The sequence below is a fragment of the Eretmochelys imbricata genome, chromosome 15, assembly GCF_965152235.1.
Source record: "Eretmochelys imbricata isolate rEreImb1 chromosome 15, rEreImb1.hap1, whole genome shotgun sequence".
NCBI lineage: Eukaryota > Metazoa > Chordata > Testudines > Cheloniidae > Eretmochelys > Eretmochelys imbricata.
This window is the reverse complement of record NC_135586.1, coordinates 418,521-435,359: the sequence shown is the minus strand read 5'-3', so window position 1 is coordinate 435,359 and position 16,839 is coordinate 418,521. Positions and strand designations below refer to the sequence as shown.

Here is a 16,839-nt window from a genome sequence, read left to right as displayed (position 1 = left end):
ATGGGTTTCCTCAGATCATATGCTTTTCCCCCCCCCAAGTTCACTTCATGGTGATTTTCATGGTTAGTCCTCAGGTCTATGAAGCGGGCAAATAGATCTTCCCCTCTTTGTTAACAAGCGTCTACAGGCTAAAAGATGTGGTTGGTGGTTCCTTTCTCGGGAAGGAATCCAACTGGACTTTCACGGATTACACTGGCGTTGGCCAGACCCAGCATTATTCTCTTATTGAGGATATGACAGGATCACAGATACCGCAGTAGATGTTTGCACTGAGGGCCTTTCTTTTGGTTATCAGGTTAACTAGCCCAGCTGAGAAAGGATATGGCCGCACTGCAGTCAGCAGGTGCGATTGCAGCATATGCAGATGTAGCTTTGATTTAGCTCGAGTAGCAATAGCAGTGAAGCTGGCAGCTGCTCCAGTGTGTACCCTGGGGGCCTGGGCAAACTAGCTTTGATGTACCTAGATCAAACCTAGCTTGGGTATGCCTTACATGCTGCAATTACACCTCCTGATTGCAGTGCGCACACACCTACATCTTGGATAAGTGTCTGGATTGGAAGGTTGGGCTGGATAGTTTTAGAAGGGCTTCCTGGATGCGTTCAGTGGAGTGTTTGATGTCTTACCTTGGCTCTCCAATCTTCTAGATTTGAGGTGCTTAAGGCTGACTTTGGTTGCTTCTCTTGTTCCTACAAAATCCATGGAGTTTGGGTAGTTTTCCAGTGTTGCCAACTCTCACAGTTTTATTGTGTTTCTTGTAGTCTTTGGTGGTTTTTCTTAAAGCCCCAGCTCCTGGAGTCTTGGGAATATGTGAGAATCTCAGCTCTCATTTACCAAAATAATAGTTTCTGGCCCTTATGGCAGTGGAAAAAAACCTCAAAAACCTGAACCCTAAAGGCTCAAAGAAACACAGAAAGCAAATACAAATAATTCCAAGTTATTTTTTTAAATCTCATGATTTTGGGAGATCTCACTCTTGACTGGTTGGTCATACTGACAGTGTCTTCCAGCATAGCTGGTTTGGAATGATTCTGTTTTATCCTTCAATACTGGCCTATCCCCCACCATTTGAAAAATCATGTCGGGGCCCCAAAACCATGAGATTGCTGTAGAAATCGTGAGATATGCTTTCCCCTATGGTTGTGGGGTTCTGATAAGCATGGAAAGGCTTTAATGGTGTTATTCTTTCGGGGTCAAATTGCACCCCATGCAGAGGGCTATTGCTTAAGGCCTGGGCACTGCATGAGTCTCGCTTCAGCCCTACAGGTGCTATAGCCCTCTGCACAGGGGTAAATTTCTTCCTCTCTGCAGACGTCATCTGGTGACCGTGCCGTGGGAACCCTTCACGGGCAGGTTGTGACACAACAGGCACGCCTAGCCTCAGTTTCCCTTTCAGTAACCCCGAAAGGAATATTGTCTCTCAGTGTGCACTACCAAGCCCACCTCTGGGTGTAGCTTGCTCACATACACCAGTGCAGTAGTTCCCCTAAAGCCATTCTCCAGTGTGCACAGTAAACACAAAGGTGCCGTGGTTTCTCCATTCCCCACTCCAGGGGAATCACCACCATCCACCCACCCACTCCATAGCAGCACATTGTTCCCAGTTCCTTTCACCCCCGATGCAAGGCCCCGCTCTCCAGGCCATCCACTTGAGAGTGGCCAGTCTCCACAGCCCCCATCAGGTGTCCCCAAGAGAGCTCCCCAGTGTCCCACTCCCCAGGCTTCCCTGCCAGGGGGGATCGACCCTCCCCCACCAACTCTCTTGAGCCCAGGCTCGACTTCCCCAGATAAGCTGGATCTTCCCCATTTGCCAAGGAGCCACTGCCTGAGCCTTAAACGCCTCAGGGGCCCTGAGCTGTGGCCAGTTCTCGCTAGCAGTGTTGTTCCACACAGCTCTTTCTACCTGCTGCTTCCCAGCCAGCTGGCCAATTCTCCCAGTCCCCTCCCCTCTAGGGCCCAGGTGCCCTCTCTTAAGCCCAGCTGGGGACAGGGAGGGGTCAACTGGCCAGTCACAGGTGCACTGGCCCCTTTTCTCCCCCCCTTTCCCCCCATGATAGTAGAGCTAGTGAGTTTATGTCCTAGACTGACCCCTCTTTCCTGAGGAGCTGGGATTTGAATTGCTTGTCGGTCCTTTCTCTGTATTTATGACTGGCCTTTGCTCTTTGATTTCTGTTGCTCTCTGTTTCTGGCATGGGCGGGGGGAGATTCAGATTGGGGGACGAGAGGGTCACTGGGGTTTAAAGCAACCAGAACAACTGTCCCTTGGTGCAGAAGCCCTGGAGGGGAAGGAAGAGACTGGGAAGGGCTGTCTCTTATCTGAAATCATTGCAAGCTTTGGATGGGCTATTACCAGCAGGAGAGTGAGTTTGTGTGTGGGGGGCGGGGGCGGAGGGTGAGAAAACCTGGATTTGTGCTGGAAATGGCCCAACTTGATGATCACTTTAGATAAGCTATTACCAGCAGGAGAGTGGGGTGGGAGGAGGCATTGTTTCATGGTCTCTGTGTATATAATGTCTTCTGCAGTTTCCACAGTATGCATCCGATGAAGTGAGCTGTAGCTCACGAAAGCTCATGCTCAAATAAATTGGTTAGTCTCTAAGGTGCCACAAGTCCTCCTTTTCTTTTTGCGAGCTTTGTGCAGGTTTCTGATCTGGCTCTGGGGAGGGGTGTGGGTCTGGTTCTGTCTCCTCCCGCACAGCTGTTTGCTACTACAGCCCAGGGCTGCTGGCGGGGGCTGAGGCAAGGTCCCAGACATGAGGTACTAGGGTTGGCTGGAGGCAGGGAGGGCTTGGGCTAGGTTTCTGTCTCCCTGACTGACAAGCTCTTTTGGATTCACAGCTTCTGTCCATGTTTGAGGAGAACTATCCTGAGACCCTGAAGCGCCTGTTTGTAATTAAAGGTGGGTTTAACCGCAATGCAGGACAAGGCTTCCCCTTGCTTCCCCTCCCCGCCCAAGTGTGCAGTTGCCTGCACACGCATCAATACACATGTGTGAGCTGAGACAGCGACTCGCATTTGCAGGAGATACTGCGTGTCTCTGCCCCCCAAGGGAGAGAAACACCCAGTCTGGAGGGTGCTCTGTGCAGACCCTCTACCTTTGCCACCTGGGGTACAGGGCTTCAGAGCCCTGGCTAGGATGATTTAGTTGGGGATTAGCCATGCTTTGAGCAGGGGCATGGACTAGATGACATCCTCGGTCCCTTCCAACGCTGATATTCCATGATTCTATGATACCCAGCTGGGGAAGCATGGTTGTTTGTGCCATGGCCCAGTAGGAAACACCACTGTCAGCCCAAGAGATGCACCATGTTGTTGGCCATGTGGTATGTTGTTCTCCCATCTCTATCACATTGGTACAACACTGGCACTCCATGGCAGGGATCGGTGAGAGGCGTGAGGAAGGCATTGCAGATCCCTGGCAGGGGGTGGTGCTGGAGGTGGAAGGCCAGGGTGAGAGGATGGTGTGAAGGATTTCTTGCCCATGATGCTATGTTCTCTCTGTACCATCCTTGCAGCTCCCAAGCTCTTCCCTGTGGCCTACAACCTCATCAAGCACTTCCTGAGCGAAGACACCCGCAAGAAGATTGTCGTCCTAGGAGGTGAGTTTGACCCTGCCCTCTTTCCCTGCCTTGCACCGCTGCTTCCAGCCTAGCTCATGGGCCCAAAATGACCAGGCCCCCAGTCCCAGAGCCCCTTTTCTAATGGGAAGTTGCTGCCCAGCCCGAGTCTAACCCCCTCTGCTCAGTGCAGGGACATCACCAGACTGCTACTTCCTGTGGCCTACTTGATGCCCCAGTCCCACCATTCACAGTTGTTCTGTTTGGGCATGGAGGGCCTCATGATAATCATGATGCTGGGCAGGATAAATGAACCCATTCAAAGGGTCTTTGTACATCTCACTGGCTCAGCGGGGCTGGGGCTGATCAGCAGCTGGATGGGAGACCTCCCAGGAAGACTCAGGCGGGTGTGAGTGACTTGGTGGCAGAGCTTGCCCCTGCGTGGCACTAGGGGGCAGCGCATTGCTGGAAGTACCATATTTCGGATGAAATGTAAAACCGAGCTGGTGTGTTTTAACTGCCTGCCGGTGTCTTTGTAAACTGATCACCCTCCTGGCCAAGTTTCAATTTGCAGGGCTACACCCTGTCTCCCTAAATCTCCCTCACGCCCCCTTCACTACCTGTCCTGCAGGACTGCTTAGTGGTGCTGTGAATGATTATAAACAGCTGTCCTCCCCAGAGGCTGGTGCAGTGATGTACAGTACATAGTCTGTAAAGCCCTTGAAACTAGAGCTGTCAAGCAATTAAAAAAATTAATCACAATTAATCATGCTTTTAAATTATAATGGAATACCATTTATTTAAATATTTTTGGATGTTTTTCCACATTTTAAATATATTGATTTCAGTTACAACACTGAATACAAAGTGTACAGTGCTTACTTTATATTTATTACAAATATTTGCCCTGTAAAAAACAAAAATAGTATATTTCAATTCACCTAATACAAGCACTGTAGTGCAATCTCTTTATCATGAAAGTTGAACTTACAAATGTAGAATTATGTACAAAAAATAACTTCATTCAAAAACAAAACAATGTAAAACTTTAGAGCCTAAAAATCCAATCAGTCCTACTTCTTGTTCAGCCAATCGCTCAGACAAACACATTTGTTATATTTGCAGGAGATAATGCTGCCCGCTTCTTGTTCACAATGTCAACTGAAAGTGAGAACAGGCATTCTCATGGCACTGTCATAGCCGGCGTCACAAGATATTTACGCGCCAGATGCGTTAAAGATTCACATGTCCCTTCATGCTTCAACCACCACTGCAGAGGACATGCGTCCATGCTGATGACGGGTTCTGCTCGATAACAATCCAAAGCAGTGCAGACCAACACATGTTCATTTTCATCATCTGAGTCAGATGCCACAAGCAGAAGGTTGATTTTCTTTTTTGGTGGTTCGAGTTCTGCAATTTCCGCATTGGAGTGTTGCTCTTTTAAGACTTCTGAAAGCATGCGTCACACCTCATCCCTTTCAGATTTTGGGAGGCACTTCAGATTCTTAAACCTTGGGTCGAGTGCTGTCACTATCTTTAGAAATCTCACATTGGTCCCTTCTTTGCGTTTTGTCGAATCTGCAGTGAGAGTGTTCTTAAAATGAATAATATGTGTTGGGTCATCATCCGAGACTACTATAGCATGAAATATATGGCAGAATGTGGGTAAAACACAGAGCAGGAGACATACAATTCTCCCCCAAGGAGTTCAGTCACAAATTTAATTAACACATTTTTTTAATGGGCGTCATCAGCATGGAAGCATGTCCTCTGGAATGGTGGCCGAAGTATGAAGGGGTATACGAATGTTTAGCATATCTGGCACGTAAATACCTTGCAGTGCCAGCTACAAAAGTGCCATGCGAATGCCGGTTCTCACTTTCAGGTGACATTGTAAATAAGAAGTGGGCAGCATTATCTCCCATAAATGTAAACAAACTTGTTTGTCTTAGCAACTGGCTGCACAAGAAGTAGGACTGAGTGGACTTGTAGGCTCTAAAGTTTTACATTGTTTTGTTTTTGAGTGCAGTTATGTAACAAAAAAGCCCTACATTTGTAAGTTGCGCTTTCACAATAAAGAGATTGCACTACAGTACTTGTATGAGGTGAATACTATTTCTTTTGTTTATCATTTTTACAGTGCAAATATTTGTAATAAAAAATAATTAAAGTGAGCACTGTACACTTTGAATTCTGTGTTGTAATTGAAATCAATATATTTGAAAATGTAAAAGAAATCCAAAAAAATTAATACATTTCAATTGGTATTCTATTTAACAGTGTGATTAAAACTGCAATTAATCATGATTTTTTTTTAATCCGCATGAACTTTTTTGCATTAATCATGTGAGTTAACTGTGATTAATTGACAGCCCTACTTGGAACCCTTGTGTTAAAAGGATAAAGAAATGTGAGATCATTAGTCCATTGCTATTAAAGGGAAACAGTCAGGTGAGCCAGGGGCACCTTAATATTGTGACCTGTGTATTTCCTTCTTCACTTCTTAGCTTTCTTCTTGAAACAAAACCCAGTGTGACCACTCCTCCAGCTGGCTCTGTGCTGTCACTGGGCTAACAAACCCTTTTCCCAGGCTGGCGCTGCTTACGACACTGGTGATGCCGTTTCCTGCACAGGGAGCAATGGAATCTGATGAGGTTCAACAAGGAGAAGTGCAGAGTCCTGCACTTAGGACAGAAAAATCCCATGCACAGCTACAGACTAGGGACCGAATGGTTTGGCAGCAGTTCTGCAGAAAAGGACCTAGGGGTTACAGTGGACGAGAAGCTGGATAGGAGTCAACAGTGTGCCCTTGTTGCCAAGAAGGCCAATGGCATTTTGGGCTGTATAAGAAGGGGCATTGCCAGCAGATCGAGGGAAGTGATCGTCCCCCTCTATTCGGCATTGGTGAGGCCTCATCTGGAGTACTGTGTCCAGTTTTGGGCCCCACACTACAACAAGGATGTGGAAAAATTGGAAAGAGTCCAGCGGAGGGCAACAAAAATGATTAGGGGACTGGAACACACGACTTATGAGGAGAGGCTGAGGGAACTGGGATTGTTTAGTCTGTGGAAGAGAAGAAAGAGGGGGGATTTGATAGCTGCTTTCAAGTACCTGAAAGGGGGTTCCAAAGAGGGTGGATCTAGACTGTTCTCAGTGGTAGCTGATGACAGGACAAGGAGTAATGGCCTCAAGTTGCAGTGCGGGAGGTTTAGGTTGGATATTAGGAAAAACTTTTTCACTAGGAGGGTGGTGAAACACTGGAATGCGTTACCTAGGCAGGTGGTGGAATCTCCTTCCTTAGAAGTTTTTAAGGTCAGGCTTGACAAAGCCCTGGCTGGGATGATTTAGTTGGGGATTGGTCCTGCTTTGAGCCGGGGGTTGGACTAGATGACCTCCTGAGGTCCCTTCCAACCCTGATATTCTATGATTCTATGAAACAAAAAGCCATCATTCATTTGAGCCCCATTCAATGTGCATCAGCAGATGGCAATCCAAACAGTGCATTTCATGTTGTGACACTGGCTTGAGAGCCACAGGGAGTGGAGTCCACAGCTGTGGCCAATGCACCTCGAGCTTCACTCTTATTATTTAATGACCAGCAGGGCCCCGGCCCAAAGCTTACAGTCTGAACAGACAAGCCAAACCCAAGCAGGGCATTCTCAGCCCTATTTCATGTGGGGGGACACTGAGAGCCAGAGAAACTCAGTGACTTGCCCAAGAGCTGGGAATTGAAGCCAGCTCTCCTGAGTCCCACTCCAGCACCTTCCTCCTAAGAACTCACTGCCTTTCTCCTCCGAGCTGAAGGCATAGCCCCTCCAGTGGGAGCCAGGTGGTCACTCTCCATGGCCCATTCAGTCATTAGCCTGTCTGCTAAGACTGCCCCCAAGGGAGCCAGTGGTGTGTGAGGAGATGGGTGGTGTTCTCTAAACCGGCAGGCTGGGTTAGGCAGGGGTCCAGGCAGGGACAGAGAGCCAGAGCCAGGCACTGTTGGGGTAACACCGTCCTATGCTAATAAGGCACCTTGGCCAGTGCCTCTGATCTGTCCCCATTGTCACAGGACTATACGCACACCTGTGTCAGACGGGGCTGGGCTGAGAGCCGCCAGCTCGCTCCAGCCATTGGCCATGAGGATGGTGTTCGATTTCTGCTAGCTCAGGCTGGCTCTGGACCCAGGCTGTAACGTGATGACACGAGGCGGAGAGTGGAGCCAAATGTTTGGGTCAGGCCTGGCCTGTTCTGGAGCAGGGACAAGCTCGTCAGCCATCACTGTCCTGGCCTTTAGTGCTGTGTGTTCTGTGTGTCACTGACACAGAAATGCCCCCTTAAGAGCAGCTGTGGGAGCATTGTCGTGCTTGTGCTATGGGCACATGTGGGCACTGGAGATGGCTGCCAGGGACTAACCTTTGGCTCCTAATGCCCGCGTGCTCTGTGCTGAGCTCCCTGCACTTCTCAGCTCAGCTGGCCAGACATGGTCAAACTACAAGGCTGACGTTGGTTCCGTTTCCCTTGGTTATCTCAGCTCCTTGGCAGGATCCCTGCAGTGCAGAGAGCGTTACTTGTCTCCACCCCTCCTCTCCTTGTCTCGGCTGAGGGGCGGGGGACGGCTAATGAGCGGGTCTGCTATGCACCAAGCCAGTCTCCACCACGCCAGAAACTGTGCCACCCTAGCTCCATGGCATCACCACTCCCAGCGCTCACATGCTGGGGTGGAAAGACGTGGGGAGGGACTGGAAGCGCAAACAGATCTTTTCCATCCCTCACCTCTTTGGTTCTGTTTCCCCCACCCCAAGGAGCTCAGTGTGCTGTAGGTACCTGTGTTCCCTTCTGCCCTGTGATCCCAGCAGAGGAGAGGGTCCCCCTAACTCCCACTCCAGCTCGCTAGCCACAGAGGGCGGCTCCTGCAGATGTAACCTCTGTGCTCCTCTCTCTTCTGCCAGCAAACTGGAAGGAGGTCTTGCAGAAGTACATCGCCCCCGAGGAGATCCCTGTGGTGTACGGGGGAACCCTCCGGGATCCAGACCAGAACCCCAAGTGTGTGACCAAGGTATAGTGACCCCATCCTGAACACCAGCATCCCCCACTCGCATGCTGGGGTGTCAGCCACTGCTCTTCCAGTCACAGCCCAGCTCTTCTAGTGCAGCCACCAGCTGGGGAGCCCCAGTGGGAGACGTGGCAGGGGAGAGGCCTCTGGCCTCCAATGCAGGAGTCCTCTTGGTCATCTTGTGTCTGTGATCCCAGGGTGGGGGTGATGCCGGGGGCGATGCCCTCGTGGCTCAGGGCCTGGTTCTTGCTCGTTCCAGATTAACTACGGCGGTGACATCCCCAAGAAGTACTACGTGCGGGACCAGCTGAAGCAGCAGTATGAGCACTTGGTGGTAGTGAACCGGGGCTCCTCCCACCAGGTGGAGTATGAGATCCTCTTCCCAGGCTGCGTCCTCAGGTAGGGAGAGCTGGTGTAGAGCTGTCCCCGGAGCTACCAGCAACACATGGGCCCTGCCTGGGGCAAGCAGATAACAGGGGCTGTGTGAGGATGAATTGGGGCGGGGGGCAGTGCCAAGACATGGGTCACCCCAGCCACCTGGGCCAGCCCACCTACACAGATGGCGGTGGGGTAGGAAGGTACCAAGGCTTGGGTCAGATGAGCTATCTAAGCTTAATGAGTTCTGGGTCACACCAACTACCCGGGCATGACACTCCGGTCAGGGTGAGCCCACTGAGTGTGCGTGGGGGTAGTTACTGAAGCAAGGGTTAGCCCCACTGTATTAGGAGAGGATGGATGGCAAGGTCTGGGTCAGCTCCACAGGCTGCAGGGTGGTACCACGGTCTAGACCAGCCTCATTGTATTGGGGTGGGGTGGTTATGAGGGGAAAGGGTCATGGGAGCCCCGTGTCTACGGCCTCATCCCGTCAGGTGGCAGTTCATGTCCGAAGGGGCCGACGTGGGCTTTGGGGTCTATCTGAAGACTAGAATCAGGGAGCGGCAGCGAGCTGGCGAGATGACAGAGGTGCTTCCAAACCAACGCTACAATGCCCACCTGGTGCCCGAGGACGGCTCCCTCACCTGTTCCGTGGCCGGTGTCTGTAAGTGGCTCCCTCTCCTTTGCTGCTGGGAGCTTCCCCATCTGTTGGCCGCAGAGATCATGCTGAATCTGCTGGGGGGAGGAGTTGGGACCTAAGGGGCACCATCTCTGCCAGCATTTATGGAAAGAAAATACAGAGAATTCCCCAGGTAATTGAGACACTAATTTCAGGGCCAATCTCTGAGCTTCCCTCCAGCTGCAGGTTAATCTGCCAGCTGGAAATGCCACCCTCAGAGCGAGTTTCTGCCCTGTTCTGGCCCAAGGTGTCACTGACACCACTTCATGTGGGCTGGGGAATGGGTGGATGACGTGGGAAAAATGAATCTATTTAAGCCTGAATAACTCTAAAGGCCACATCAGCTTGCATCACAGATACAGAACGCTTCGCTCATTAGTCTGCCTGATCTTACCCATGTAACAGAATCAGCCAGTTCAACCAGAAACCCATTCGGGTGATAAGTAGCCTTTGCTGGGATTACTCTGTAAACTAGTACCTCAGCAGGATTTCCAGGAGGAGTTTCCTGGGCTCTCCCTGGGAACCCATTCTGCTGAATTAAATACAAAGAAGGAGCAGTCAGACTCCTGCAAAGTTGTATCTAATCTCTTTATATAGAACTATTTAATACTTGGCCATTTAAATAAGAATATAAGAACGGCCATACTAGGTCAGACCAAAGGTCCATCTAGCCAGGTATCCTGTCTTCCGACACTGGCCAATGCCAGGTGCCCCAGAGGGAATGAAGAAAACAGGTAATCAAGTGATCCATCCCATCATCCATTCCCAATTTCTGGCAAACAGAGGCTTGGGACACCATCGCTGCCTATACTGGCGAATAGCCATTGAACTTATTTAGTTATTTTTTAAATCCTTCATGAACTTATCTAGTTCTTTTTTGACTCCTGTTCTAGTCTTGGTCTTCACAACATCTTCTGTCAAGGAGTTCCACAGGTTGACTGTGCGTTGTATGGAAAAAATACTTCCTTTTGTTTGTTTTAAATCTGCTGCCTATTAATTTCATTTGGTGACCCCTAGTTCTTGTTAGTTCTTGTGTTATGAGAAGGAGTAAATAACACTTCCTTATTTACTTTCTCCACACCAGTCATGATTTTATTTCCCTCCCAAGTCGTCTCTTTTCCAAGCTGAAAAGTCCCAGTCTTATTAATCGCTCCTCAAATGGAAGCTATTCCATACTCCTAATAATTTTTGTTGTCCTTTTCTGAACCTTTTCCAATTCCCATATATCTTTTTTGAAGTGGGCAACCACATCTGCACTCAGTATTCAAGATGTGGGCGTACCATGGATTTATATAGAGGCAATCTGATATTTTCTGTCCAATGATCTATCCCTTTCTTAATGATTCCCAACATTCTGTTGGCTTTTTTGGCTGCCGCTGCACATTGAGTGGATGTTCTCAAAGAACTATCCACAAGGACTCCAAGATCTCTCTTGAGTGGTAACAGCTAATTTAGACCCCATCATTTTATATGTATAGTTGGGATTATGTTTTCCAATGTGCATTACTTTGCATTCATCTGCCATTTTGTTGCCCAGTCACCCAGTTCTGAGAGATCCTTTTATAGCTCTTCGCAGTCTGCCTGGGACTTAACTATCTTGAGTAGTTTTGTGTCCTCTGCAAATTTTGCCACCTCACTGTTTTATTCCTTTTTCCAGATCGTTTATGAATATGTTGAATAGGACTGGGCCCAGTAAGGACCCCTGTGGGACACCACTATTCACCTCTCTCCATTCTGAGAACTGACCATTTATTCCTACCCTTTGTTTCCTATCTGTGAACCAGTTACCAATCCATGTGAGGACCTTCTCTCTTATCCCATGACAGCTTACTTTGCTTAAGAGCCTTTGGTGAGGGACCTTGTCAAAGGCTTTCTGAAAATCTAAACTGTAGTCACTGGATCACCCTTGTCCACATGCTTGCTGGTCCCATCAAAGAATTCTAGCAGATTGGTGAGGCATGATTTCCCTTTACAGAAACCTTGTTGACTCTTCCTCAACAAATTGTGTTCATCTATGTGTCTGACAATTTTGTTCCTTACTATAGTTTCAACCAGTTTGCCTGGGACTGAAGTCAGGCTTACCGGCCTGTAATTGCCGGGATCACCTCTGGATCCCTTTTTAAAAATTGGCATCAAATTAGCTATCCTTCAGTCGTTTGGTACAGAAGCTGATTTAAATGATAGGTTACAGATTACACTTAGTAGTTCTGTAATTTCACATTTGAGTTCCTTCAGAACTCTTGGGTGAATACCATCTGGTCCTGGTGACTTATTACTGTTTAGTTTATCAATTTGTTCCAAAACCTCCTCTAATGACACCTCAATCTGGGACAGTTTCTCAGATTTGTCACCTAACAAGAATGGCTCAGGTTTGGGAATCTCCCTCACATCCTCAGCCATGAAGACCAATGCAAAGAATTCATTCAGTTTCTCCGCAATGGCCTTGTCATCCTTGAGTGCCCCTTTAGCGTCTCGATTGTCCAGTGGCCCCTGTCATGAAATTTGGGGGAGACAGGGCCCTGCACCTCCCCCACTTCCTGAGATTCCACCTGACTCTCAGCCAGCCAGTAAAACGGAAGGTTTATTAGACGACAGGAACACAGTCCAAAACAGAGCTTGTAGGTACAGACAACAGGATCCCTCAGTCAGGTCCATCTTGGGGGGTAGGGAGCCAGACCCAGTTCTGGCCTCCCTCCATTTACCCAGCCAGCTCCAAACTGAAAACCCCCCTCCAGCCTCTCCTCCAGCCACACACCCTGGCTACTCCTCCAGCCTTTGTCCAGTTTCCCCGGGCAGAAGGTGTCACCTGGCCCCATCCCCCTCCTGGGCTCAGGTTACATGCTCAGGTATTGTCCCTCAAGTGAAGTCACACCCTGATATCCCATCACCAATGCAGACAGTAACTGCAAAACTCCCATGCAAAATCCCCAGGTCAATCCTCCCCACTCCCTACTTCGTCACAGTCCACTTACGACTAAATCAAGAATTGCCTCTCCTCTTGTGGGTTCCAGAACTAGCTGCTTCAAGATGCAGCCGTTTAAGGCATCAAGAAATTTTATCTCTGCATCCCGTCCTGAGGCGACATGGACCCAGTCAATATGGGGATAGTTGAAATCTCCTATTATTATTATTTTTATTTTTATAGCATCTCTAATTTCCCTGAGCATGTCCCAGTCACTATCACCATACGGGTCAGGGGATCGGTAGTCTATCCCTACTGCTATATTCTTATAATTAGAGCATAGAATTACTATTAATAGAGATTCTGTGGTACAGTTGGGTTCATTTAAGATTTTTACTTCATTTGATTCTACGCTTTCTTTCGCATATAATGCCACTCCCGCCACAGCATGACCTGTTCTGTCCTTCCGGTATATTTTGTACCCGGTATTACCGTGTCCCATTGATTATCCTCTTTCCACCAAGTGTCTGTGGTGCCTATTATATCAATATCCTCATTTGATACGAGGCACTCTAGTTCACCCATCGTATTATTTAGATTTCCAGCATTGGTATATAAGTACTTTAAAAACGTGTCACTTTTTAGCTGTCTGCTATTACATGATGTAGTTGAATAGGAATCTTTTTAATTTGACTGTTTCTCATCAGCTCCTAACCATATTTTATCATATTCCATCCTCTCCTCCTTACTAGGACATAGAGAATCTCCATTAATAGATCCTCCCCTAAGGGATACCTCCGGCCGAACCATGTGCTCCTCCACACCTGCCGGCTTTCCCCCAGCCCTTAGTTTAAAAACTGTTCTATGAATATTTACTACCAACAGGGTGTTAATGCAACCTTCTTCTGGGGAATTGATATCTCCCAGATCTGTATCCTCCAGCCACTAATGGGCAAAATAACTACACACATTCACAGGTCTGGTTCTGTCCAGCTAGGGGCAGGGCCCATGGATCTCTTCTTCGCACTGAATGTGGAATAACCTCTCTCCCCCCTCCTCCTTCAGACGTTCTGCGGTTTGACAACACCTACAGCTACCTCCATGCCAAGAAAGTCAGCTACACAGTGGAGGTTCTGCTGCCAGACAAGAAGTCGGAGGAGCAGATCCAGCACCTGGAGGAGACCATGAATGAGTTGGACCTTAACGATGTCCACCAGTGACGGCTCTTAGAGCCCCCTCGTCGTCTGACCCCCATCACCAGCCCCACTCCCAGCTCTTTCTCATAAGCAAACCCAGGGCTTCTCCCAGACCCAGCCAGCCAGCTCCCATGGGGAAGTGAAAGTGGAACCATTCTCCAGAGAACTTCTGCTAGTTGCCATTAGAACGTTCAGGCAGCTTCTCTGGAGTGTTCTTTCGGGCATTCCCTCGCCCTGGGTTGGCCGTGGGGCATAGAGGGGGTGTTTGTAGGCAGGGGAATGGATACTACAGGGTGGAAGGTTTCCCATCTCTTCTTTGCAATTGCCGACAATGAACATAACTGAGCTGGGGAGTCAATATCAGCATGGCCAGGGTCTGGGATCTAGCACTCTGTGCCCTGACATGCACCAGTTCAGGCTGCCAATCTAGCCAGCATCTGCCAGGTTAATCTGTCCCTGATCTGAACTCCAGGCTTTAAGCATCTGGGGCTAGTGGGAGGGTCATGGGGTGTTCTGGAGGGAAACCCCTTCTATTATCAGTAGGTTTGCCCTCCACCTGGGCTGAGCTGAAAACAGGGTGGAAAAGGGGCACTTCTTGGCATGTCCCCTACAGCTTAATGAGGTGAAACAGCTGAGAGCCGAAGTCTTGGGGTGGTAGCAGGTGGTGTTGGTGGCAGGGCCCTGGCCATCCAGGCCAGCAGAGCTTTTCAGGAGGGCAGGGTGCCCCTTCTTCCCCATCCCTCTGAAAACTTCCCCAACACTTGTTCGTGTAATTCACTGCCTTGCTCATTAACATTCACACCTTACGAAGGGCTGGAGCTTCCCTGGGGCCAGCAGATCCAGGCTCCACGGTCCCAGGGGGTATTGCTACCCATAGCACTGTAGTGAGGCTTGCACTGGGCTCCATGGCCCAGTGTGCCCTAGAGGGGCAGGGATCCGTAAAGACCAATCAGCTACAAGGGAGTGGGGCAACTTGAGAAAGCAAATCACAGTGGGGAGAAGGGGCAGGGCCTGGGAAGCACAGACAAAAGGGGAGGGAAAGTGGGATGTAAGGGCTTGTTTGGGGCATCTTCCCCTTCATGTTAAAATCAATAATACAGAGCAAATCCCAGAGATGGCAATGTCACCTTTCATGCCCCCCTCCCCGCCCCCAGGGCTGGTCTGAGGCATAAACACATGTCACCGCACTTTAAGGAGGACCCAGGCATTTAGAAGGTGGCCTGACCTATCTTCCCCCTGTGGGAAGGAAACTCATGGTTGGCCTCTCACTCCTGCAGTCCCAGCAGGAAGCCTAGCCCCTGCCAATGGTAAAGCCACCTCCAGCCCATCCTGGGGCACTAGGAGGGGAGGTTCCCATGAGAGACACACCCAGCAAAGCTTTCAGCAATCTCATGTTCCAGGTCAGCATCAAGAGATGGTGGGGTGATCCAGGGCCACTGAATTCCTGACCCCTCAGCTGGTCCAGAGTTACGTGCAATGAGGACATTGGTTCTGAATGCAGCTATTGCTCATTTCACTGACTTCCCAACCCTCAGCTTGCGGGACCTGATCCCCATCCGCGGGGGAAAGGGAGCGGCACTGGGGTGGGGTAGGAAAAAGACTGCATGGGGAGGCCAGGAGCAGGTATACACTGCAGACTGTACACTGCATTAGGGTGCAAATGGAGCAAGTGGAAATGCCTGAGCCAAAGACATATCAGAAAGCCAGCTCTAGATTGGAACCAAGATGGCTCAAGCATCCACAAGCAAGTGGAGGTCTCCCATGCAGTTGCACTGTGTTCTGGAACACAGAGGAAACAGCCAGTGCAAATTGTATGTGCAGCAGATCCCAGAGACAGCAAAGATGGGATACAGTCCCTGCGCAGCTCTGATTTTTGAGGACATCTCTGGAACAGCCAAGCATGGTGTCAATATGGGAAAGCACTGACCATAGAGGGGGAACCGGTGGATTTCATGAAGGACAAATTCCTTCCAAGTTTTGAAGGAAGGCTGCAGCACTCACTCAGTTGGCTGGAAAAGATACGGCACTTTTTATTCTTTGGATCATGGACAGTAGAGAAAAATAATAAGTTAATATGTGATGGGTGGGCATTATGAGGCTAAGCAGCCTAGACTGTATCACCCCATCTGTGCCTCGGGCTCTGACCATCCTAGGTGGGCCATACTAGGTGATACAGCCCAGCTTATGTCGGCCCATCAGTGCCTTACATAGGTTGCACTTGTAATAGGAACTCTAGTCTTAAAGAGGGACCAGGTCTCTTCTTCCAGGGAATGACTAGCTCTGTAGGTTGTGTGTCTTTAGAAGGGATGTTTACAGGACGATGAGCATAGCATGATTGTTAGCAGGTGGCAAGGCTATCTGGAGCCTGCTGGCTCTGCAACCTTTACAGAAGCTCCAGGCTAGAAAGGTTACAAAATGAGAGTAAAAAGAAAAGGAGGACTTGTGGCACCTTAGAGACTAACAAATTTATTTGAGCATAAGCTTCCGTGAACTACAGCTCACTTCATCTGATGCATTCAGTGGAAAATACAGTGGGGAGATTTATATACACAGAGAACATGAAACAATGGGTGTTACCATACACACTGTAATGACAGTGATCAGGCAAGGTGAGCTATTACCAGCAGGTTTCAGAGTAACAGCTGTGTTAGTCTGTATTTGCAAAAAGAAAAGGAGTACTTGTAGCACCTTAGAGACTAACCAATTTATTTGAGCATAAGCTTTCGTGAGCTACAGCTCACTTCATCGAATGCATACTGTGGAAAGTAGAGAAGATCTTTTTATACACACAAAGCATGAAAAAATGGGTGTTTACCACTACAAAAGGTTTTCTCTCCCCCCACCCCACTCTCCTGCTGGTAATAGCTTATCTAAAGTGATCACGCTCCTTACAATGTGTATGATAATCAAGTTGGGCCATTTCCAGCACAAATCCAGGTTTTCTTCCCCTTCCCGCCCCCAAACCCATTCTCCTGTTGGTAATAGCTTATCTAAAGTGATCACTCTCCTTACAAACCTGGATTTGTGCTGGAAATGGCCCAACTTGATTATCATACACATTGTAAGGAGAGTGATCACTTTAGATAAG

At 49.0% G+C, this 16,839-nt stretch overlaps 1 protein-coding gene across 4 annotated transcripts in view; it reads left to right on the top strand.

The window, feature by feature from the left end:
- SEC14L2 (SEC14 like lipid binding 2) overlaps positions 1–16,482 on the top strand; it is a 33,302-nt gene extending 16,820 nt beyond the window's left edge. For 3 of the 4 annotated variants that reach the window (XM_077835135.1, XM_077835136.1, XM_077835137.1), the window contains exons 7-12: positions 2,837–2,897; positions 3,514–3,597; positions 8,496–8,602; positions 8,859–8,998; positions 9,469–9,638; positions 13,621–16,482. In XM_077835135.1, the coding sequence (XP_077691261.1) occupies positions 2,837–2,897; positions 3,514–3,597; positions 8,496–8,602; positions 8,859–8,998; positions 9,469–9,638; positions 13,621–13,775 (717 nt within the window). In that variant the 3' untranslated portion in view covers positions 13,776–16,482. The remainder of the gene's footprint in view (positions 1–2,836; positions 2,898–3,513; positions 3,598–8,495; positions 8,603–8,858; positions 8,999–9,468; positions 9,639–13,620) is intronic. The other variant, XM_077835138.1, reaches the window with a different exon arrangement.
- The last annotated feature ends 357 nt before the right edge of the window (positions 16,483–16,839 follow it).